Below are 25,146 nucleotides of genomic sequence, written 5' to 3' on the forward strand. Positions count from 1 at the left end.
GGAGTTACAAGAAAGTAACAGTTGCTGCAGTGCTCTTGTAGCTGCTGCCTCATTGATGTAGGAGAGGTAGAGGAGGTGATTAGAATAGGCAAAGCTGTTCATTAAACTTACTTAAAGTAAAATGTTCTGCATTCTGTTCTTACAGGTTTCTGTTTTTTCTAGTTGGGCCCAGGGTTATTTTTTTTGCTTCCAGTATGAAACCTTCATTCATTCTAGTGAAGTCAGACTGTAACTGGTACCCCATGGGGACAGGCATCCCCAAAACCACCAGCAAGGCTCAGCAGCCAATTAAAAGCAACCTCTGGGACGAGAATTGGCATTTTTAAAAATTTTGATTGTTAAACTCTCCAGCCTAAATAATGTCCTTTTAGCACAGTATTAACACCAAGTGTTATACGGTGTAAATAATATGAAAAAAATGATTAGTAACTTTTTAGTACATCAAAGGAGAAATCTTTACCATTTCTGATGCTTTTTATTGGGCTTGTTCTAATTAGTTTCCATGTAAAGATGAGCTGTTCAGATTGTTTTTGGCACTTGAAATGCATGTTTTAATTTGATTTTTGGCACTGAGATGAATAAATAAGAATATATTGCTGATCTCTGATATCTACAATGGCTATGGTATATTATATAACAATTTCCCTCTGTCTACTGGTAGTGGGACTTTAAGTAAATATCTCTGGTATTGGGTTTTTTTTCCTGAAGCAGAAATTTTATGTTCTGTAATTTGTTTTTGTTTCTCTACTTTTTTTGCTGTTTCTCCTGTCCATTTTCCTTAGTTTGAAGCCCTAAGCTTTTATAAAATGCACAGAGGATGGTGAGTTGGAGAAGCCCCCTAGGCTGGGAGTTGGGTAGCCATGGCAGGTGCACTCAGCAATGAATTCAGCTCCATACAGCTTGTTTAGCAGCCAGACTCGTTGTTGTTTACTGCAGAAAAGACACCATAGCCTGGCAGGACGTGCTATCTTTTCATGATGCATTTGCTGTTATAATCTGATGGAGCTCTGAGACAACATGCATGCACTCCCTTTTCTTGAACTGCTACAAATAAAAAAGAGATATTTTTATTTTAGCATAGTATTGATTGTACCATGTTGATTTGATACTGACAATGGTTTACTCCATCATGAGTTGTTTGTACTTGCTTCCAGGTAGGATTTTGTAATCAGTTTGCCCAAACTAATTTTTTTCACTGTGTATATGTTTCCATATCTGCATTTACAGTTTGGTAAAGGCTTTGGACACTCTGATTACCCAGGTGTTCAGATCTTTGCTTTATCTTTCCAACCCCTCTATTTCTTACTAATTTCAGAGAATCCTGTTTTTGAGAGCCTGGTTCTCCTTGCAGTCTCAGAAGAGCAGTAAAACAGATGTCTGGTAGTCTAATCTGATAATAAAATCCTGTGTTCTCTAATTGAGTGGCAGCTGTATCCTGAAGACTTTTTCTTAATTAGTAGCTGAAGCGTTTTTCTAGTAAGGATAGTTTGGCAACAGAGAATGGTGCACTGCTATTTTTAACCATTCAAGTGACTTAACTGTTTTCTTGGTCATTTTTTTACTATGTTTTCATTTTTATTATATGTTGAAATATTTTTCTAACACTTCTAACCAGACTTACTTCTTAATAAAGGTGGTCATAACACAGGTATGTTGTTGGAACGGGTCTGAGACACCAAGTTTGGGTGTATTTGCACATATCTGTTCCTAAGCAGAACTCCCGTAGCTTCTAATGATCTCATAGATGTCAGATTGAACTTGTCAGTGCAATCTAGTAGCCAGAAATTTTGCTGACAATGAGTGGCATGAACCCTAATCTCATTTGAAGTACATTTCCACCACAGATAAGGAGTCTCAGACTGTCATTAGAGCTGATAAAAGGCTGTGAGATACTTAGCATTGGTCGTGGCAAACATTAAATGATTTAACAAATACAAGGTTGTACAGCAGAAGAATGTAAAACATCCCTAAGGTCAGTGCAGATGAAATAGGCTGGAATTGCAAATTAAACTTTATAGGACATTAGGCTCATCAGCTGGGAAAAAATAAAATGTTTTCTTGAGCTGTGTTAGAAAGCTGCTTGTGGTGCTTCTACAAAAGCCAAAGCCCTGATTTCTACTCCAAAATTTGGTCCACAAAGGAGGCAGTTATTCAGGGTATGGATGGTTTGAAGATTATGATTTTGGATGCAGGCTCTGACAGAGAGATTGGGCCCAACTTTGGTGCCCTCCTGCTTATCTAGACATTTCTTACCTCCAGAGCTGTAGCTGTAAAGATAGTGGGATATGCTGCTCCATGATTCCCACACTCCCTCCTGAAGGTTACACAGCAATGCTAATGTCTCCCTCTATTGTTTGGGCATTTTTAACAGTTTTAGTCTTGCCACTAGGGCTGATAATAATTCTGAAAAAAGGTTGGTATTAATGTGCTCTGACAGAGCAAGATAAGCATTAAATGCCAACTTAAGGATTCTAATTTTCAGGCTTGAAACTGAGTAGTAAAGAGATGAAATGCTGAATCTGTTACATTCTGAATATATTTTGTGTTTTAACTCCAGGCTAAAAAGGGGTTAGTATCACCAAGCTGTAAGATTAATTCATATAGCAGATAGAAATTTGTGCTATTTTGCATAGGGAGATGGTGTAAAATGCTGTGTCACCGTGTAATTTGGCTCTTGGGCCATGTGTCTTTGGCTACAGTCACATAGCCCATGTTTATCAGCACTCTGCCCTAGCAATTCCTGGTTCCCACCTTCCTGTGCTCTGGTCCTATGTGTGATTAGTGCTGTGCTGGCCTCTAGCCATCACTGTTGGGAGATTTCATTTCTCACACTGGCTGCCACATGGAGATCAATGTAAGAAAATGGATTCAGAATCCCAGTTAATTTGCAGGATCAATTGTAACAATTTACACCTTGTAAATGAGGAACACACTAGGTGTGTTTTGGCTTGGACTTAACAAAAACTACGTGTTTTTCTTTAATTTCTGCTGTCATGGCAGCTAAAGAGAGTAGCATTGATGGGGTTTTTCAGTTTTGAAAAACTAGTCCTTGAATGTGTCTACTTGACATGGTGACATGTGGCATAATGCTGCCTTTAGACCTAAATCCAACCCCTGCCTTAATACAACATGTGGTTACTTTGGGGCTTTAGAGTGGGATGTTTAAACTGCATATCCAGGCAGAGTTGTGTAACAGAGTCTACCTGTCCATATCATGTTCTGACTACAGCATGGAAGAAATCTGTACTTCCTAGAAAAGGCTAGACAAAAACAAACTAAAATAATTTAAAGTTATAAAGTTGTAAAGACCAAGGTAAGAGGAAGCTGTTGCAGCCAGGACTTCTAAGTCAGAGAAGTTCTTTATGTGTGTAGACTAGTGTATTCCTACATAGGAACTTTTTTTTTTTGCAAAAGCAGAGAATGGATTCAACTGCCTTTCCTATTCTAAATCATCTTTAAAATATCATCATTTTCAGTATTCTGTGCACATTCATTTTTTGGTATTAGAAGGAAAGGCAATTAGCATGGAACATGGTCAAAATACCAAATCCAGTTGTCTGTAATTCCTTTCAAGGTACTTCCCCCACATTTAAACTTTGGATTAGCCTTTTCATTTTGAATGCAATGTTAATAGTTGAAATTACCCTTGTCTGTAGCTTGATTAGTGGTTTGGCCAGATAAGTGAACTTGGGCTTTTCAGTAAAGTAGAAATAATTTTTTTTTCATTTTGTTCCTCATTATATAACTAGTATGTCATAAACCTAGAAGTGTGGCAAAGAAAATCAGTGTGGAAATCAAATCTAACTAAAAATGTTTGTTATTGACTGTGGATTACATTGGTTTAGATGAAATTTTCAGTTTTACTAGCTGAGGAGGCCTTGGCTTCTTTAAGAGCTGAATGGGATCCAGATTCCCTTTGATGGCAGCACCACTGCTGTTGTACTCGTTCACTGTTCTCCCCTGCATGGTCCAAGCTGGAGGCTGTGCACCCAGACTTTCCAGTTCTTGCTCTGACTTCTGACGTTTCTGTGTTCTACCAGGAGCATAAGCTTTCCTTAAAAATCCTGGAAGTTAGTCCTGGAATTCTGAACTTCCTATCAATGAAAACACCAGCCCTGCAGAAAACAAAAGTAGCTATCCAACTTTACACAGGTGTGGTATAAGGAAGAAACTATTTGCTTTATGGCAGAATATAAGGACGAAGAAGAATTGTATGGAGCCTGAGTTGCAATGGAAGCAATTCGAGGAATTAAGTTTTCCTGCTTGATGTTCCTTATTTTGGTGGTGTTTGTGCCTGCCTTCCCTCCTGCTGCAGACAGTGGCTCTGCAGTCCCAGCATGTGATTTTGCACTGTAGCCACAGGAGATCTGCCTCGTTCTGTGACCTGCTGCCAGCTAGAACAGACACAGCTGATGAGTAAATGACAATAGGTAACCGAATTACTGAGAAGACCAGAAAAAACTCATTAAAGACAGGGCTGCTGTCCATTTATTCCCATTAGCTGGCAAGTCAGCTTATGCATCCACAGTAATTAGAAGCAAGTAATGTCTGTAGAGTAGCCCTCAAAGTTTTGGGTCCTGGATTGCTGTGAAAGGGTTTCTTCTCTGTAGAAGTCCTTTCATATAATTTCTTTCTCTGCTTCTGTATTTCTCTTTCCCTCATATGGTCACACACAGTTCCACAAGAAAAGATGGTAATGTGACAGGCAAGAAATCAGAAAGTTTGTGATTTTGATTTCTGCTGTCTTCTCCCCATTCTGTTTTCTCCTGTTATCAAAGATTCTGACAGGATTTTCTCAGTTTTCCTCGCCAAATCTAATTTGTACAATTGAGTCTGCTTCAGTAAAGCCCTCTATATATTTCTTTTTTGATGCATTAATGTCAAGTGCTAGTGAAGAGGTGCCAGAGTCTGTAACTTCTCTAAGTGAAAAAATATATCTCCAGGAACACTTTCATTCTGGTCTATATTTTCTGTTATTAATATTTCAGAAATTGTAGTGAGTTATTAATTAAGAATTATTTTTAAATTTATCCCTGGGGAAATACATTTTTTGCCAAGTTAAATACCAACTGTGGTTCTGCAGTTATCTTTGTCTCCACTACAGTCAATTAAAAATTTTGGAAATGGTGATTTTCCTAATATTTTTTAATGTTTAAAATTAATATTTAGTTCTCAGAAGAGATTGGGAAACTTGAAGACAAAGTTGAACGTGCCAATAATGCTCTGAAAGCGGATTGGGACAGGTGGAAGCAGAACATGCAGTGGGATATGAGATCAACATTCACGAATGTGGCTGAGAATAATCTCCGCTATTATGAAGAGGTAAAACTATCACAAAAATGTTATTTTTTCATTATTTCAGTGAAGAAGTCCATGGGTTCTCTGTAAAGAGGAATTTTTCCACTTTAGTTCAAACATTTGGTAACTTTGGAATCAGTTTCTGTGGATATAGTGGGGCAGTTATCCTTAATTTGACAGATTTCAAGCTGAATATATTTTATTGTGCCCAAGTCGTTGATCCTGAGTTCATCATCGACAGAGGGCACTCTTGTTTTACTAACCACAACAACTTGGAACATGATTTTCAGTTCAATGTCAGCTGCTATATTTCAGTTTGGAAACATTTTGCTGTGAGAGTATGAAGAAGCCCTCTGGAAGGCTCAGACCTGTATGAGGAAAACCTTTGAATGTGATTCCATCAGATTTTTATTTTCAGCTCAAATGCCACAGGTAATATTCTTGGTAAGAATTTCCAAGAATATTCTGTTAAGAATTTCCAAGAATATATGCTTGGAAGGAGAATTTGAAAACATATAACAAAATACATTAACCATTCTGTGAATTTTCCTCACGGGGAACTCAATGTTGATTGAAATGCACATTTTGAAAATATCCCAGATGTCTTGAAGTTTTTAAAATAATTTCTCTTTACTTTTGGGAAGAAAATGAAATGCACTGAGCCATCTATTAATCATAAATTAGTCATTTTCACAGATATATTTTGGTATCTGTAACTTCAGTCCTGTAGTCTGTGCCTTTTATGGATTGCACATTAGCCAGTCTTAGTGCTCTGATTTTACAAATCATTTTGTTAAAACATAATTGAAAAGACAGAGCTCTTGATCATCAAGTCTAATTAATTAACATGCAGTCTGTGAGATGCATGGACATTGACAATCTGTTGTTACATGTTAAGATCAAAATATTTCCAGAAATCAGGAAGAAAGCTTTTGGCATCCTCTAACATTGTCTTCATTTATTGATGGTCTCTGACTTCTATAGCAGCAATATGTATGTTACAACAATGCTGAATATATTAGAATATTTTCTTTGTGAATTATTAGCTGCAACATAAAAATAATTACTTGGTTCTTTTTCCTGTCTAGAAATGCTTTTTGCTGAATTAGAAGTTTAATCCAGAGCACCAAAGAACATATTGTACGTGAAATTACTGTTCTTAAGCCACAAACTGTAGAAAATTATTCAGCTGTCTCTCTAACTGCCAGAGGTTCTTCTTAAATAGCCTCTGAAATACTAGACAAGTTGGTTTATACTGAGGCACGATCTTTTGTTGGTGTTTTTCTTGAATATTGAAATCTTCATTAAATAGTTTTGCTGTTACAACTTTATAGATCTACATTTTAAAAAAAGCACCTTATCTTACTACAGCAGTTGCAATAATAAACAACATTGTGCTAAGTCTATGACTCCTTGTTTGCAAAGTGAGCACTTACTAATCATTATCTAATCCTGATATTCAAAAGAACTTGATAAAATTAATATTTTGATTGGGAGTTTTCACCTGAAATTCAGTTATTTAAGACCCGTGGTTAATGGTGATGGTTAATTATTAGAGAAGTGATTACTGGTTACTGTCAGAGGCCTGTGTATCTCAAACTACAAGTGTGTACTCCAGAAAGCAGCAGGAAAAGAAGCTCTGGCATCTGCTCCTACTGTTTAGGAGTGAAACTTCAGGAAAGGAATCTCAAAAGCCTGAGAAACAGAATATTATTTTTATGCTTTCAGTAGGAAAGAGAATCCAACCTGAAGTGTCATAGTTTGAGTCTGACTCATTAAACTCATGCACAAACACAGTATCTGTTACAGTGTTTTTCACTTACTCAATTATTACTTGCTTCATTAGCATTCTTTCACATGTCTGATGTTACTCAGTCAGACTTTTGATGCACCATTTAATGCTTACTAAGCCTTTTCTTGCTGTAACAACCCTCATTTTATTTCCTGCCTTTTCCCCAAAGCATGTTCTGTGCATTTTCCCAGTCACAGTGGATGCTATGAATGTGATTCAGCCGTCCAGTTCTTCTGTCCAGCTCCTATGAGGAATCATCTCCTGCTTTCTAACTTAGTGACTACCTGCTTCTCATCCTTTCCACAACTTCCCCCACCCCTCAGTTAAACTATTTGTGCCTGTCCACAAGCAGTGTCTCATTCTCTTCTCTACAGCAGCATTTAACTGTGCTTCTCATTATTCCCCTTGCTAACTGCATTTCCCAGGCACACAACCAAAGAAGGAATCATTTCTGTTCACAGACATTCTCTGCAGCCCTTAAATTTTGGGAACCACAAAGTACTGAGAGACAAGCATCTTGTATTTTCTGATGGCTGCTGCCGTAGAGAATGCAGCCCTTCAAAACCCAAGCCAGTGTGGTCAAAAACAACACAGCAGGATGTCAAAGTACACTAGAATTTCCACATTTCATCTTTGTCACAATGGGCAAAGATTATGACCTTATGTTTGTTTGGGTTTTGCCTTAATTGTAGTTGCCTAAGGATTCTGCTGTCAACTTGTCAAGCATCACTTAGCTAGCATAAAAAAGTATCTCTTCCTTAAGCTGAATTAATGTTCACATGAATTAAATGTTACTCTAAAGTGTTACCAGTAATTATGTTTCTCCGGATTTACAATTTTAAGAGTTATTCCTGTAGTCTTCCAGTTCACTGGCTATCTTATTAAACTTGAATAAGAAGTGTTCCTTTGTTTCTACAGCTGTTTTGTGTCTCTCAGTGCTGTGGTAACAAAGACACGAATAAAAGCCCAGTGTTGCAGATTTACAGGGTGCTCCTCTGCAGGCCTGTGAAAATGAAAACTTTCAAGTGATAGTGTGTAAGCTTTGTTATAATATATTTAAAATAATCTAGGAGCAAATAATTACCATGGCTGACCAATCATTTGGTATTCCTGTAGCTGGTGTCAGTGGTTCATACAGTTCTGTACTTCCTTTCCTCTGGAAGAGAGTTGAATAGATCCTTAATTCTCTCTGTATTCCACAAAGTCTTAAATCCAAAATAATATTGTATCAACAATGACAGTAAATGCATTGCTAAAATGTGAAACGATATGAACAATATTAAAATGTTTTAATTTTTAAAAATTCATAAATTTCCTCCTATTTCTGAAGTAAAATAGCATTGATTCAGCACATGTTAACACTGTACCATTTATTTTACTCCTTTTCATTGAGCCTTAGGCATGACACCATTGTCTGACAGTTTAGTCCAGAAGAGGTATCTGCCAAACAGCTGGAATCACAAACTGTCCACAGGGTGGAGCTTTCATCTGAGAAACTGAGTGTCACCATGAATATTTTCATTAATTTAGAAATAGATGTTCTAAAGATGCAGCATCACTAAATCCAAAGCAGGATACAGAGTTAGTGGCGGTGCTGGCAGTGTTTCTTAGCTGGCAGGTTTGAAGTGTTGCTGCTTGCAGACTAGCAGAACCAAACCAGGAACTGTTGAATTCTGGCTTCAAAGAATAGAAGCAATTAAACATATGCTAATTTTTTCACTTTTTCTCATGTGCTTAGTATAGCTAGTACATATGCAGCCAGTGAATTTTGTTGACTTACTCTTTTCAGGAAAACCACCAGAATAAGTGGCTAGGTTTTACAGCCCAACCCAAAGACTAGTTATACATTGTAAATCCAGTAAATACACCAGAGTTTGGGTTTCCACTGCTTGTTGGGTATTCCAGGAAATGCAGACAGATTGGTGTTTTTTTCCTAAAATGGGATGATAGTTAGTTTTGGCATTGAAAGAATGTGTTTTTTCTTGAGCATGGATGAACCTTTCTTTTAAAGGATAGCATTTGATTTTATTTATCACATGTGAAATGAATCCTGTTAAGTCCTTGTATCTTAATGGATAATCACTAACCTTTGATATAGTCAGATTCTTGTTGGTATTGGCACACCTTACTATTTTTCAAAAATATAAATAATTTCCTGATTTTCTTAAGTGTTTCAAGCACAATTTAGTATATTTCTGTGACCTACATTGTTGTACAGGCATAAATTGATCCAAAAGATTCATTAGGGCAAAGCAATACTTGTTCCCCGTTACAGCAACTTCCCTGTAACTCCAAAGCCCTTATTTACCCCTCAGTCTTGTAAAAGCTGTAGAAAAATAGATGAGATTTGTTATTTGCCCTAGAAGCCTCTGTAGTGATGCATTTAAGCAATCATTTGGTCACGTAGCAGAAAGTTGGCTGCTCTTGTGTGTTGATCACATCCTACCTTAGTTCAGCTACCAAACTTCACAAGATTTGCAAAAGCTCCCCTGTCTGAGCCTGTTTGTCCCTGTGCAGGTTGCTTCAAAGGCAGATGCATCTTTGAACCCTCATTCACTTCAGCCTTTAAAATTTTTTTTAAATAATTTTGGGAAGACTTTTTCTGGAGTGGGAATTACTATTTATGTGCGGTCTAATTTTTGTTCCCCTGCACACAGAAATCATGAAAATACTTTGTATTTCTCTCATACACAAACAAGACTTAATTTTCAGATTCTACTCCAAAAAAAAAAGCCATCGTAAGTGCTATTTTTAAGGTATCAGCCATGGATAACTGGGAACTGGAACAGAAACACACATGGCATGTGACACACTGCTTCTGCTAGCATCCTTACTACATTCTATTTTTCTATGTTCTATTCTATGTTCTATTTTTATATCTCCTTTTTCATTATATATGCAATTGTACTATAGGAAAAACTTTTTGCTGCTTTTTCTAAGAATGATGTTGCAGAACAGATATGTGTCCTCCAGAAGTAATCAGAATGTTTTAGGTAAAGTAGCCTTATTTAAGTTCTTGCCTATTTCATTTTGTGTATTTAGGCTTTTTTATGTTTTCCATTGGGCTTTTACGAGTAACTGGATTATGAATTTCAGTCCTGTGCAAACACATTTAATTTCCTCAGTTTGGATTTTCTGGGGTTTTTTTTCCTTTCTGTCTCCTTTGTGAAAACTGGCTGATCCTGTATTTTGATCTCCAGTTTCAACGTCCCAGGAGAATGGAGTAAAATCATTCAGTAATAATGTTGAAGTATATATCACTAACAAAATGTCATTTATGCAGTTCATGCTTCAGAATGTGAAAAGCTTGAGCCTAAGGCACAGGGACCTAGTTTTGTTTTGGTGTGGTTAATTATAAAATTTGTCAGCTGTAGCAGCACTGTGATGTCTGACAGTGAAATGAGCCACCGTTGCTCTTACATTTTGAAAAATGTGTTTTGGTTATATCAACAGAGATAAATTAAAAGCTTGTGTGAAAAAAAATGCTTTGCATCTTTGTTTGGACAGACTTCAGTAGGTCATATCTATCTGGTTAAGCAGTGTATTATGATTGTGTTTTAACATGTGCAGCTTGGCTCAGTGTTGCAAAGATAACACAAAGCCATTTTTACATTGCAGCCAATGCTGATACATGTGTTTTAATTCACGTTACTGAAATTACGGAATAACAAAACATGGATTTATATGGTAATTCAGTTAAACTGTGGTTCAGAAAAAACTCTGTCATTGCCAATGAAAAACTCTTCAAGAAAAAGCAATGTTTTCTTGTACCACACCTAGAAAAAGCTTAGAAAAACAGCTGTGCCTTGCAGCTTTCTAGGATGGTGATCCAGGCTGGGCTCTAACAAACAGAAATGGATGAGTTTGAGTGCCACAGTGAAGACACATTGCTAGCAGCTGCCTCACTGACATTTCAAAACCAAGAGGCCATGTTCCAGTTCAAGCCTCTCAGACAGACTCAACTGCCACAGTGTCACATGAAGTAGGGGAGAATCTAATGATCAAATTTAAAGGCTTTATACAAAAGGTCAAAAAGACCTTTTAAATCAGAAATCAGTTTTCAGTTTTGCAGTTCACTGTTCAGGCTGGCAGTATCTTCACTGTTTCTCCCTGGTGTACCATTTCAAAATAACATTTCTCTAAAAAGTCAATGAAGAAAATAGATTTCCACATGAATCTTGCCCTGTTAGTTCCCTCTTTCCACAGTAATTCACATTTTAGATCTACTCTGAACAGTAGCTTAATATTGTTGTGTGCAATAGCAGCAGAAGTTACTTGGAACTTTTGTCAGCAAGATCTGAAGAGAAAGACTGGGGCAGTAAATTCATGGTATCCATAGTCTAGGGGACAAAATGTGAATAACAGGAATGATCTCTATCATGCCTGATAATAGCCAAAAATCTGGGCAAAAATAAGCCCATACTTTTTCTTTGTGATCTTTTAGTTCAGTTAGCTGTTTTAACTGCTCTCATTTTCTTGCAGACACACATGTTCTACTTGCTTACGTCTTCAGAGACAAAGCTACTGCTGATTTATTTTTTTCTTTTTCTTGTTACTTTTGTCACCCTTTATTTTAGGGGTAACCCTGGTTCTGTATCTGTGAATCATCATGGATTCCCCCAGCTCCAGTCGTCCTGTGTGTATTCTTTGTTTTTCTCTTTGAGCTTATATTTAACATTATCAGATCCTCCCACTCATCTGCTTACACACAGACATGCAGTTATACCAGGACCTAGCTCTTCAGTGTAGTGTGATTAAATCTCCATATTTAATGGCAGAGTTTGGAAGTCATTCACAAGAATTGTCTAATGGAGTTAGGTGGCTGCAAGTTTAAGCAGGGTCATTTTCATGTCTCCTAAGCAATAGCAGATGGTTTCAAGGTGTTTCAATGAGCTGGGCTTAGCAAGTTGCTGTGGCTTGAATAGTTTATGGCAAAAGATTTCAGTTAGGAAATAATGCTGTTTTCAGGACACTAATTTAATTCAAAGTTCAGGTAAATGGAATGTGCTGTCCAGGTTTTAATATCTATTTCCTGGGAAATTTCAGAAAACTTATTTATGGTGCATAATAAAGATTCTTCATGAAAAAAAACTGTGTAGAGGAAGTAGTAAATCAGCTGCATTGTCAAGAACAATAAGTATGAATGTATAAGTCAAAATTTTGCAAGAACATTTCCATTACAAGGGCTTTTTTTTCAATAGCATCAGAACAAGGAAATTACTGCAGCAATTTGCCTGTCCTAATGACAGATTTGAAATAGTAGAAACCTGGTGCTTCAAGTAACAAGCATCGACTCACTACAGGTTACCTTGTGACAGCCTTGCCATGGCTCTCAACACTAATTTATGATATAGAATGGCTTGCCAAGCTGCCAATACTCACTTAAGCCAAATTGAACCAAAGTAATTTGGGGGTTTTGTTGGTTTTCTTTTTTTTTTTTTCATTTTACTGCCTGCAGAATTGATGCTTCAAATAAAAAAAAAAAAAGTAGTTTTTACAATTGTAAATACATTTTTCCATAAACCAATAAATACCACTTGTAAGGATAACAATTTCCCTACTCCCAGCCTCTGCCATTCTGATTCTATTTCTTTCCCATTACTCTGGGGAAAAATGAATTCTCTCCTTATTTAGAAAAAAAAATGGTTTAATTTAACTTGGAAGGAAAATTGGGTATACATTAGGAATCCACAGAGATTACAAGGGAGCGGTGCCTGACAATGTGCTTTCCATTTGGAAGAGATCTTTGCCTGTAACTAAAGGAAGAGATTAAAGAAGAGCATAATTAATGTTAGCATCTTCCATGCTACAACATACAATTACAGCAGTCAGAGTGTGTGCCTGTCATTATGTAAAATTGACCTTTACAGCTCACTCAGCATGTTAGCTAACACTTTGCATATCACTGAGCTGCCTAGGAAACTGTATTTTGCCCTTACCATGGACCTACAAAAGCAGCTTGTGACAATGTGTATGTAGTCTGCTGGTTTTTTTATTCTTTTTCTCCTTGGCTAACAGAGTTTACAGAGTTTACAGAAATCTCTCTGCTGTACTCATATGTATGTGTTTGGTTTTTTTAAGTGCCTTGCTACGTGGGAGTCCTTCCTAGCATCTCAAACAGTGGATCTTCGTGTGGATGAAGATTCTGAAGACAGGCCTTGAGTAATATCTCTGCTTGATCTCTGCCTTTTCCATGCAGTTTCTCCCAACCAAAGTGCTTTATATGACATCAGATACATTATTAAATTTAACTGTTAAAATCAGTGAAATGCAGGAAACCAGCGTATTGTACACTCAGGTATTCTAGTCCTGAAATACATTTTGAAACATGCTATATATTGCTTTATATTGCTTTGCTCTGATTTTACATATTTTTATGCATTTGCATACAATTGTTTTCATAAATATTGTGTAATTTTGATATAAAGTATTTTAAATATGTAAAAATAGCTCCATTTTAATAAAAAGTTGAATAAGGAAAATTTGTCATCAGTCTGTATCCTAGTCTTTTTTAGAAGTATTTTGGTATTTTAGCATGCTTCTTAGATTCTCTTTCTTGAGTAATTTCTTGTACTTGTAGAATTATATCACGTAGTCCTCAAGGACTAGTACTTTAGTATTATTTTAATAGATCTTTCTAGTTGCCCAATGGCAACATAGGACATAAAGATGCCAAACATGTTCTGTGAGATTAATGCTGCTTTAAAGTGCTGATAATTTAGTTTTCAGTTTGCATTATTTACATATTTATTAGACATCTTCAGTTTGACATTTTTAAAGGATAAAGAAAAAAGTGACAGTTCACAAAACAGACTGTTTGTAGAGTGATACCATTAGTCACAGCACTGATCCTGCCAACATAAGTACTTCCATTTGGAGTTTGCAGGGAGAAACCTGTCCCATGGCTGACACTCCTGTAATCCTCAACTTCTTTCCTCTTTAGATAGCCAGTGTGTGGAAGAGGAAGGGTTAAGAAAATAAGAGGTTTGTATTAAAATAATCAGCTGTTTCACTTATGCAATATGCATTAAAGTCTTCCAGTCACTGAATTATTCCACCCAGAAGGTCTCCAGTCTGCAGCTGTAGTTTCTGCAGTTCTCCCTGGTGGTTAAGGTCTGAGCAAACCACGGGCTTCATATGGAAAGAATGATGTGCAGGAATCAGAGACAGCCTAACCAGGGCTCTGGCCTTGCAGAAGAGCAGGGCTTCAGCCATCACCTGCACCTTTTGTGGTGGCATTCTGTGAGCTTGTTCTGGTCAGTCACCTGATGGCTGCAGGGGACAATTCCAGAGCACATGGCTGCTGCTCCTGGGTGGCTGTGGACCTGTCTAAGCTGGGCAAGGATTTTGTGGCTTTGATCTTTAAAAATGCATATTGCAAGTAAGATTTGGAATACCAGCATAACCTTTTCAGCAATGCTAGGAAAAGTGCTCTCATGCTGCCCCCATGAAATAGTAGTGAAATCTCAGCTCTTTTTTTTTTTTCATCTATGAAGTGTCAGTTAAGATGCTCCTGAAATCCTGCAGGGAGCATGAATCTCTCCCATAGTGGACAGCTCCCCATGGAGAGGTGAGTCTGTGCTCAGAGGGCAGTGCAGTGCTGAAGGGCTGTGCTTCACAGGGTCTTCTCCAGCTGTGCTGGCAGTGGATCCTTGCAGGAGGCAGGGAAGAACAAGGTGGCTGGACTGTGCTTTTTTCCCACTGTACCATCCTGATGATTTTTTTTAACATCAGAGTTTCTATCAATGTGCTTAATAGCCTTAATGGCTTTCCCTTTCTTTTTCTTTTTTTTTTTTTTTTTTTTCATCTAAACTCATAGGATTTACCATGCTGAATATCAATTAATTCCACAACTTAATATGTAGGAAAAATAAATTAATTTTCTAATATTCTAAACCAGCTGCCCAACAACTTCAGGTAACACCTTCTGCCTGTTAAATTGTGAGAAGAGATTAACAGCTCTTTCCTATTTGTCTTCCCTGTGGCACTCAAGAATTTACAGACCTCTAGTGTGTTTTCCAAGTACTGCCTGTTTTCCCAGAGGAAAAGCCATAGCTTAATACCATATTGTACAAAAGGCACTTCACATCTGTGCTCATTGTTCCTGCTTTTCACTGTATTTTCTAGTTCCGCTGCAACCAATGTTCAAAATGCAGACACACCAGAAATGTACATGTTGTCATAATTATGCTTTGATTTTTGTCATCATATTCCTAATTTATTTTTTGAAGTACCACTGAGCTGCCATTCCACAGAACTGTCCACAGAGCTATTCTGAATGTTACTGAATAATTTAATATCCATCAGTGTGTATATATAGGAGAATTGGCTTTTCCCCAATGAGCATTTATTTGCATTTATTAATACTCAATTTGGCCTGCTGTTTTTAGCTCCTAATCTCTCTGTAATGTACAGTTCTATAAACAGGATTGCAACAAGACAGACAGCAGGAACACTCTGAATATCAGATAAGCAGAGGTTCAAGGAATTGAACTTGAACAGGCTTACTGGAAGGCTAGAAATACTTGAGTGTAACCAAAAATTACTACCATGCTGCTACTTTAGGCACCTCTAAGGACATATAATATCTGGTTAGCTGAGATGGGGAGTGCCAATGTGTGTTGCATTGATTTTACCTGTATATTCTGCTGGACTAGAACATTGTTACCTGAGGTATTTGGAAATCAGAAGCACGAATAGACATTTTGCATTCTAGGAAAAATGTTCATTATGTTCATGATTTCTTTTTCATTTCTTTATCTCTTAGCTAGGCCATAACTTATGTGGGAAAGACTTTAGCAGTCAGTTTTATAGAGGCCTTCTTGTGACCATGTATTCCTAATTTTTTAGTAGCTCTCTCATAATGTAAAAATAAGGTCTATTGTTAAGATCAAACATTGTCCTTTTTGTGTCATGCAAATACTTCTGAAACTCAGAATTTTAGAAAGTCTATTGCCTATTTAGACTTATTTCCAAAGATTTTTCTTTTGTAGAGTCTTGCCTTCTTTATGTTTATGATTGGAAAGTGCTTAAACTATTTGATTGCTGAAAATCAGTCTGGCTCTTAACTGGATTTTCATGCTGCCTCTGTGTATGTCAGTGGTTCATATCTAGGGCCTGTAAACAATGCATCTCTCTCTTGTTAGACTGAAAACACATACAAAGAGAAGGAAAAAACCCTTCTCTGGTACCTAACAGGGGAGCTGTCACCAGAGCAAATTGCTGGCAGTAAAGGTGAAACAGGGATGTGTGTAAGAAATCAGTGGCCCTAAGCACTGAATGATTTTAAGGGGTTGCCCAATACAGACTCTATCACGTCACAACTGATCTATGGCAACATGCATGTCTGGAGAAAAAAGAAATAAATACAGGTTCTTCTGGCCCCTGCTGCTGTCAGCCTATGCCTAAAATAGTGACCATTCAAAAAGATTTGTGTGCTATGTATTGAATTCTTTTCATTTACCTGATAGCTGTGGACAGGATTTCACTTCTAGTATCATTAAAATAAGGATAATGCTGGCATAAATTAATCATGAAATCAACCTTTGAGCAGGAGCTTTGCAGGTCATGAGGAGTATCAAGTGGTTTTCTTTCATATGTCTAAATCATATTTTAATATCACACATCAGCACTGCCCACTATTTTAGACAAACAGTCCCTTACAACTTCATGAAGAACGGATGAGGCCAGAGGTGTGTGTAATCAGCTACTCTGATATGTTTTATATTTACTCAAAGAAAATGGCTAAGTAACCCCTTTTCTAACAAATGGAGGAGCTCCTACCTGCCAGCTGGTGCAACTGACTTGAGTAGAGGATGAGATTGTAAAACCTTTGCAGAAAGCACATGGACAGCAAAATGTTCATAAAGCACTTGACAGCTTTGCAGCTTTTACTGTGTGGACCTGCTGTTAACTGCTGTATGTCACACAGGCATCATCTTTACTCTGGTCCTGCCATCATCATGAAGAGAGAGAAGCCTTACCTGTGCAATCCCACAGAGGCTCCTTATTGAATACAGTGATTGAAAGAAGTGCTGGCCAACAGGATGAACCTTCACAAAAGCCACTGTGCTGCATTTTCAAGCTGCACCAATGTTTGGATGCAGCCCCCAGTGCTGGTGCCACTGCCTCACTGGGAGGAAGAGAGAGGCAACAACTCATCTGAACCTAAAAGGGATGGACACAAACTTTCAGCAGATTTGGGAGGTTCTGGAGACCTGAAAAATGAGAGTACATCAGGGTTTAGGTAAGATACACAATTGAAGAAATGAAGAACAGTAAGAGGATGTCCTTGTCTAAAACATAATAGGAAAAAATATATCAAAAAACATGGTATTCATTTTCCTACAGGCAGAAAGTAATATTTGTAGTTTAAAATTTTTTACCTAGATTGTGACATGACAGTGAGTTTTCAGCAGGAATAATTAATTTGATAGTTGTATTGCTTAGAAGTTTACTTAAGGAATAAGCATTATTATGTCAGCATTGATATTTAACCAAGACTTACCAGAAAACCATTAACGCTTAAAACCAAACTAAGAAATTTCCTTGGAATCAAAGCAATGGTGAATATGTGGTGTTGGGAAGATTGACTGTTCTTTAAGAAATTGTTTTAACACCATGGCAGCTTAAAGAGCAACTGAACTGTTTTTTTGAATTAACTCCTTTAATCAAAAAAATAAGTAGCTGTAATGTTACAATATGATTTTCTCTCTCTCTCTCTCTTTTTTTTTCAAAAGTGAAGCACCTCACCAGGCTCTTTTTACAAATGAAAACAAATAAGATATTTAATTTTTTATTTGTACCCTGGAGTTTGTTCATTTTAATAATAAATAAAGCTTTCACCAGGAAGTGAAGAAATAGTATGTAAAATGACAGCTGAGCAAGGTGCTCTGTACATGTACAACTGTCACAAAAGCTCCTCACTTCTAAATGGAGAAATGTTTTTTCACTCAGGCACTGCATTATTTGTCAGGTTACAAGACAAAGCCAGAGCTGCTGTGAATATCATGACCTCCTGCCCACAAGCCCACAAGAATTGCTTGGACCCTACAAAGCTGGTACTGAGCCCTTAAGGTTGGCAGGGTCTGTAAAGGAGCAGCAGCTCACTGAAGTTTCAGAATCACTACTTTTTCATCTCTTTTCACTGCTTGATTCTTCAATAACACAGCACAAGAGTCTAAAGTTTCTATCTAATAAAAGGTTAAAGGGAAATTTATGGGAGTCCTTTTGAACAAAGAAAATACTATATGAGTCTATGAAATAGAGAGGAAATTGACAGCAATTATATTATTAAGAGAAAAATTATTACAAGAATTCAGTACATCCTCTCCTGCTTTTGTCCACCAGTAATACCTTTTGCAATAAACAAAACAACCTGGCAGATACTCAGCTGATATAAAAGTAAATCTAAAGGAAGGTTAGAAAAGATTTGTAATTTGGTTTGAGAGAAAATACCAAATTGAGAATAGCTCTTCAGATACTAAATGTTCATTCACTGACAGGACAAATTTTATAAATGAATTAATTGTGACAGCTTAATAGTATAAAGTAAGATGTTCAATATTTACTGGTGCATTGCAGATGTTCCTTTATTCCTATGATTGCAACTGTTTTGTTACCATCTAGGTGTAGGAAAGAAAATTAACGGAGAAGTATAAAAGGGGAGGCGCTAAAGCAGAAAAATCAACTAATTTCTAATCTGTGATGATGATTGTGCACTGTGACACACAATTGTTAAAAGAATTTTAAAATATTACACAAATATAGTTGTGCCTCATTTTGTCACATACAGTTACAGCAAATGAAGAAATAGACATCTGCTACAAACTGATCCTAGAACCTTTTTTTTCTATTAGCCTTTTCTTCATGTGCGACTTTCTGCTGAAGCAGAGAGACTCTCAGTACAGATGATCATCATCCCTATCCAGAATACCTCATACAGAATGGCAGTACTAGGTGAACCTGGCAGGTCTCAGCCAGGTTCTTATAATCAAACTGAAAAAATACCTATCTGGTTAAAATTCAGAGATGCCAATAGAAGACATCCCCCCTTTTTTTTCCCCTTTCTATAATGGCTGTAAAGCCACTTCTGCCCCTGGTTCCTGCTCATGCATTGAGCACCTGGCCCAGGTTTAATAAGGCCTTTTACAGCCATGCTAGGACAGAGTGCACAGTGCCTGGACTGAGGAGATGGCACAGGCCAGGACGTGCAGGGCTGGGAGCCAGGCATGTGCTGGGCAAGGACAATCCCTTTCTCCTGGCCACCCCACTGCCAAGAGATGCTGGGGAGAAAAAGGAGGAACTGCCCTTTGTCTCTTCCTCAGATTCTGGGAGTGGTACAAAGGTAACTGGCATCTGTCACTTGGATTGCAATCTAGGCATAGATTTCAGAATATAGAAGATCAGAAAATAGGATGGAAGGAAAAAAATACCTTGGATACAATTAGAAGGATATTTGCTTTCATGGTTTAAATTATATTTAGCTTAGTTTTTAACACTTAACTTGAAACATTCCTACATTATATGGGTTGCTACCTACACTGAATGTGTGTGTGAAGTTTGTGAGGGTTGCCATGGGAATTCTGGCTTCCATGCCTGGAAAATCATCTACAATTTGACAAAGCTCATCAATGCTATTGCTATACATGTTCATTTGCCCTTAGAAGCATTTGTCTTCTGGAAGACCTTCATGGAAAAAGTACTTTTTCATCTCTGCTTTGTCATATGTCATCTCATTTATCAAAAGTATTTATTCAGAACAAATACACTGCATGGTCTTGAAGATTTTCCTTTGGGGTCACTCTCCAATAACAAGGATCCAGATGTTATTCTAATTCATTATTTGTGGTACAGCTATTTTACTAATTTATTGGTATTAATTTTAGTTTTAAAAAATGTAAGATCAGAGCAGAAATTAATCTCTGAGTAATTCTAAGCATTCAAATGTGGTGCTTCTTGGGTTTTTGGGTTTGTTCATTCATTCTGAGATACCTGAACATTCCCAAATGATTGCTGACCACACCATCACTATGTTGTGACCCAGGATCCATGGCAATTAATGAAGAGACCAAAGACTGTCTCCCAACTGATCAACATTCAAATTACTATTAGTACTTGGGGAGAATTTGCTCATTGAAAAGAAACAGGAGCAGAAAACTATAATCAGTATCTTGACTTACTCCTATATTTGGCAGTGACCAGTCTTTCTGCCACCTTTTTCTAAAAGGTTGAAAGGTGATTTTTGGGGTGGGGGGGGTGTAACATTTCGCATTGTTTCATTTAAATTATCTCAGCTGTTTTTCAGCAGCGGCAACGTGTTTAGAAGGGAAGCAATAAAATCTTAATTATAGGGCAGTGTAACAGCTACAAATGCATATTCTACTGCTACATGTTCTTCAGAAGAATGTAATCAATTCACACTGGTTTTGAATGATGTTTTATATTGTCATCTTGTAAACAGATCTTAAAATAGCAAGTTTATAAAGAAAGCTAAATCTCTGTAATTATGAAAGCTTTTCTTTTTTCCCAGTTAATCCTACAAGAAAAGGTGGAGGCTGGAGGTGCAGCAGCTTTGATTTTGAACCCCCTACTGAAGTAAAAGAATGCTAATAATTTGAAAGTGGGTTTGGGGTTTTTTTAAAGAAAAACGTAGAGCCATTAAACAACATACACAGCTAAATGTGGTATGTCAGAGATTAACTTAAAATGGTGTTTCTGTAATGCCATATCACCATGATTTTGTTCATGTAGTGAACAGTGACACATTGTTTTGGATTTCAGTAAGAAACATGAAAACAGAGTTGACAGAATTCAGCCTTTAGAGAATTTGTTTTGTTCTGTATTATTTAACTAGTGGCCAGTGGCTTCTGTTCCATACTGTGAGGTCCTGTTGAAAGCTCAGATCTCTTGAGAATAAAAATGCAATCTTGGGTTTTAAACACACCACCAACTGAGGCTGATAATGTACTATCAGTGAAAAACTTAACTAACGTTTCATTACAACAGATTTTGAGAAAATCTGCAAATCCCATGCCATGGAGATGGAACTATGCAGAGTATATTTCATTCTTTGGGGTGAACTTTGAAGAAGCTGGGATCAATGGATAAATCACAGTTGTAACAGCTCTGTTTCAGTATGTATAGCAAGATAATTACTATTGTCTAGTGAAAAAAAGGAACCTGAATGAAATCCAAGGGAGTTACACCAGCCCTCTGCACATCCCTTTTGCAGAGACAAGTCCAGTGGCTGCAGGGGCTGAGCATTAGTGAAGATGAAATAGTTCTATCCACAAGCCAGTGGCACAAAGGTGCCATTGAACCAACTTTTGGTTGCTGAGGTAGAGGTCCATTTTGGATTTTAAGTCTCTCTCTCTTTTGTCACTTGCCAGCAAGCTTGAGCAGAGCTGACAAAAAGCTGATCAACAAGCTGAGTTTCCACACTTGCTACATATGAGTGTCATTTGCTGTAGCAAGAGCTTCTCATCTTGGACTCCCATGTCAAAACTTCTGATGAGGCTCCCTGTATATCTTATCTAACATTTCCTTGCAAGGACATGTTCATAATATTTTAATGATCAGGGACAGAAGGTGTGCCTGTTTGGGGAATACTATGTATTTTTAAACCATAAATTATTGTTCCAAAGTGATCACTACTAGAACAAATTTTACATTGCTTTGCCTCACCTCTGGAAGTTGCTTAGGACACGGTGATATCTCCACCCTGTGGCAGAGGGCAAGAAAAGCTTCTCAATTTCCTAAGTCTTCAACAAAATACACATAGTAGGAAGGAGAAAGGCTGTCAAGTCTCTCGGCCTTTTCTGTTTCCTAAGTTTTATCATGTACTTCTGCAGCATATGGGTATAACTAATTACATTTTCTTAGCAGATGTGCAAGAGATGGATTGATATGCCAAGGCTGGTAAATGTCCAATGAGGAGGCAACTGGTGTGCCCATGACAGATTTTGTAAATGAGACATTTACAGAAATGACGAACGTAAAACAATTCATTTTAATATGTCACTCCTGAGGTTAAAAGAAGCCCGAGTCCATTGTCAATAGGGAAAAAGTGTGTAACGTGTATCCATTTTTACTTTAGAAAAAAAGCTTGTTTCAAAATCTGTTTGGAATATGATGGGGTTTTTCAGCTTCTTTTTTATCTTCTATTTTCTACTTACTGTTGTAAAAGAGAGGTCAATAGGAATGGATTTGGAAGAAAAAGAAGGTTAAATTCCTCTCTCACACAAAAATAGGATTTTAAAAATGGGGGTTTTTGATTATTAAAATGAAGAGTCAACTGATAAGACTAATGAGAATCTGTATACACTACATCTGAGCAGAAGAGCAAACCTGGAATTAACGCTGTTGCTCCTTGCTGCAGCATGCCAAAGCAGATTTGACTGACCATTCAGAGGTGATCATTGGCACAACAGCTAAAGCTGCTGAATGTGTACCCAAAGCACAATAAAAGCATTATGGATTCTGTCCTTAAGAAATACACAATCCTGTTCTCCTGTTTCAGTGTTAAGCTGTTGAGAAGTCACTTTGCAAAATAAAAAAGATATTGTTTGATATTAAAAATGGCATTTTTCTGTAAAATGTTTATTTTATTACAGCCCTTTGGTAAATCAGTACCTCTGATCATGTAACTCCCTTAGCCAGATCTAGATATGTTCCCACCTGGGAACTCTAGGGGGTTGTCTTCTGTTTCCCTCATTTTGTTTCTAGACAGAGCTGAAGGGGGTTTGGGAAGTTTGTGTATTCTCTGTAGAGAAAGAATTAAGGAAGAAGAGTATTTTCCTTCTTGAAGTGACTCAGAGTTGTCACCCTTTTTATTTCCCCCTCTTAAGTCTCTTCATTATTATTCACATATCTCAACTCTTTGTATTCACCTTCTCCAATTTTCAGGTGCTTTTCCTTCATAGTTTCTTTCTTCATTTCAAAATTCTTCACTTCCCTCTGACACCATGTAATATTTATTACATCAGTGCTAAAGCTGCATGAATAATTCATCAAATATTTTACTTCTTTTCCTATTCAAGTATGACCCATAATAATTCACTTGAAATATTCATTATTTGAAATGTGTCGCTGAATAATTTTTGCAAATAATTCTTGGTTTGTGTATTGTTCAGAGGTGCAACCAAAAACACGAGTGGCAAAACCTCAACTTTCATCCAACCATCCTCTTCTTCCTATGCGGTGTTTGGTGCACTTGGTGAAAATGTCCCCACTTGCAACTGGCTTCTTGGAAATGCTCAACATTCACTTCACAAGTTCTGATACAGAAGAAAATACCCACCAAATAAGTGAATATTTTTCAGACTGCTTGAAAAGGAAGGACATAAGAGTCAATGGGCTGTCACACTCTCTTCATTCACTTACTGCCTTTGCTCCTCAGCACCATCAAACAGCATAGGTTACACCAAGTGACAAGTTTCTTAAAAGTACATGTGATTTACATTCTTCTCTGTGAGGCTGGTGAGGCCCTGGAACAGGCTGCTCAAAGAAGTTGTGGATGCCCCATTCCTGGAAGTCTTCCAGGCCAGGTTGGATAGGAACCCTTCTAGTGGAAGGGTTTCCTGCCTGTACAGGGGAGCTGGAACTAGATGATCTTTCAGGTTTCTTCCAATCCAAACCATTCTATAGTTCTATGATCCTACAATAGCCAGAGACAGCACTGATACCAAGAGCAACAACAGCTCCAGGGTTTCCCTTGCAGCACTGATCCTGGACTGAAGACATGCAAACCAGAGGCTTCACTTCTATTCAGCTGTATATTTTTCAGCCACCAGTGGCAGCCCGGGTGTTCTGACTGTTCTGACCTCTCTGTTTACACAGATGAGGGATACCACCCTTTGGGGAGTGAGGGGCTGAGCTTGCAGGAGTTTGAAGCCTGGTGGGATCAGGAGGTCACATTTCTACAACTCAAAAGCAGGTGACAGTACTTTCTTCGCTACTTTGGCTTTTTGATGGAAAAATTGGTGCCAGAAATAAAAAAGTAACAACAAGTTTTAGTAGCTTATAGTAGTTTCCAGGCATTTGTGTAAGCTTCTATGTAAACACTGCAATCCTTAGATTGTCAGCTTTCAAGACCCAGGTATGTTTCAATTTTGTTGAGAAAGCATGAATACAGCAGTTTCTGCCCTGAAGTTGGAACTCCTACTTGCTGCCACAGTGGAATTAATATTTACCTCTGCACAGGTATTTTTGCTATGTCCTAGAGCGCAGGCTTTTTGTAGCAGAAGCAAGTACTCATTGCAAACTCAGGGCTAGGCCCTATAAAAGTGTTACCTATAAACTACAGTAACAGCTGCAAAATACTGTCAGATACTAAGTTAGTTCTCAATGATACTTCTCTTGCAGTGAGAAGGCTGTTTTTAATTTAATTGCAAATTAAAAGTTCAATCATTTACTGGTTAATATTCCCAATGTAGCAGCAAATGAACATTAAGTGATGCAATGGCTGCTGAGGTCCCTGACCAAATTGTAAAAAGAGGGATGGGGGCAATCTTTCAAAGCATCAGGGCTTGGTCTGTGCTCACATCAGTTTTCCACCTCCTCCTTTCATTAGCAATGCTAAGCTGAAAGTGCTGACCCTCAGGATTTGCTCCTCTAGAGCAACAAAATTGGAAGCGAAATGAGTGTGGCAATCTGCTGCAGTCTGAGAACTGCCAGCTGTACCTGTGCTCTGCAGAGGCTCGGGGAGCGTGTCCAGGGCAGCAGGGAGAGAAGCACCGAGAGGGAGAGACTACGTGGATCTAAGGGAGCTGTGCTTTGAAGAGGACCAGGGGAAGGTATTGTGTTACACACCAAAGCAAACAAGTGTGACTAACTTAGAAGACAGAGGAAAACAAATATATTTTTTCTTCTGAATTCCTAGTAAAACCTTGATACTTAGAAATATACATACAAGGATGACCAAAAAGAAGACAAATGGCACTGCAAATCATTGCCTAAAAAGCTGTGACTTTTTGGAATCGTGTCTTTTTTTCTGTTAAGCTGTTAAGCTTTTTTTTCTGTCACACACCATAACCAGATTCTGTGGATGAATTTGT

General features: G+C 37.6%; 2 protein-coding genes across 12 annotated transcripts in view; one reads left to right on the top strand and one right to left on the bottom strand.

The window, feature by feature from the left end:
• The window catches only part of SNX7 (sorting nexin 7), a 29,143-nt gene extending 15,571 nt beyond the window's left edge, over positions 1 to 13,572 (top strand). For 2 of the 4 annotated variants that reach the window (XM_053950078.1, XM_053950080.1), the window contains exons 8-9: positions 5,170 to 5,322; positions 13,172 to 13,572. In XM_053950078.1, coding sequence (XP_053806053.1) covers positions 5,170 to 5,322; positions 13,172 to 13,252 — 234 coding nt within the window. In that variant the 3' untranslated portion in view covers positions 13,253 to 13,572. Of the gene's footprint in view, positions 1 to 5,169; positions 5,323 to 11,667; positions 11,727 to 13,171 lie in introns of all 4 variants that reach the window. The other 2 variants (XR_008432279.1, XM_053950079.1) reach the window with 2 other exon arrangements.
• The window catches only part of PLPPR5 (phospholipid phosphatase related 5), a 214,962-nt gene that overhangs the window by 51,666 nt on the left and 138,150 nt on the right, over positions 1 to 25,146 (bottom strand). For 5 of the 8 annotated variants that reach the window (XR_008432280.1, XR_008432281.1, XR_008432284.1 and 2 more), the window contains 2 exons: positions 17,074 to 17,257; positions 8,175 to 8,246 (listed from right to left, as the gene is read on the bottom strand). Coding sequence is in view for 3 of the 8 variants with exons in the window: in XM_053950082.1 (XP_053806057.1) it covers positions 8,221 to 8,246; positions 17,074 to 17,257 (210 nt within the window). In the remaining 5 variants the exon portion in view is untranslated. Of the gene's footprint in view, positions 1 to 737; positions 1,045 to 4,353; positions 4,395 to 8,174; positions 8,247 to 17,073; positions 17,308 to 25,146 lie in introns of those variants that run through there. The other 3 variants (XM_053950082.1, XM_053950083.1, XM_053950085.1) reach the window with 3 other exon arrangements.

This window comes from Vidua chalybeata, chromosome 9 (assembly GCF_026979565.1).
Source record: "Vidua chalybeata isolate OUT-0048 chromosome 9, bVidCha1 merged haplotype, whole genome shotgun sequence".
Taxonomy (NCBI): domain Eukaryota; kingdom Metazoa; phylum Chordata; class Aves; order Passeriformes; family Viduidae; genus Vidua; species Vidua chalybeata.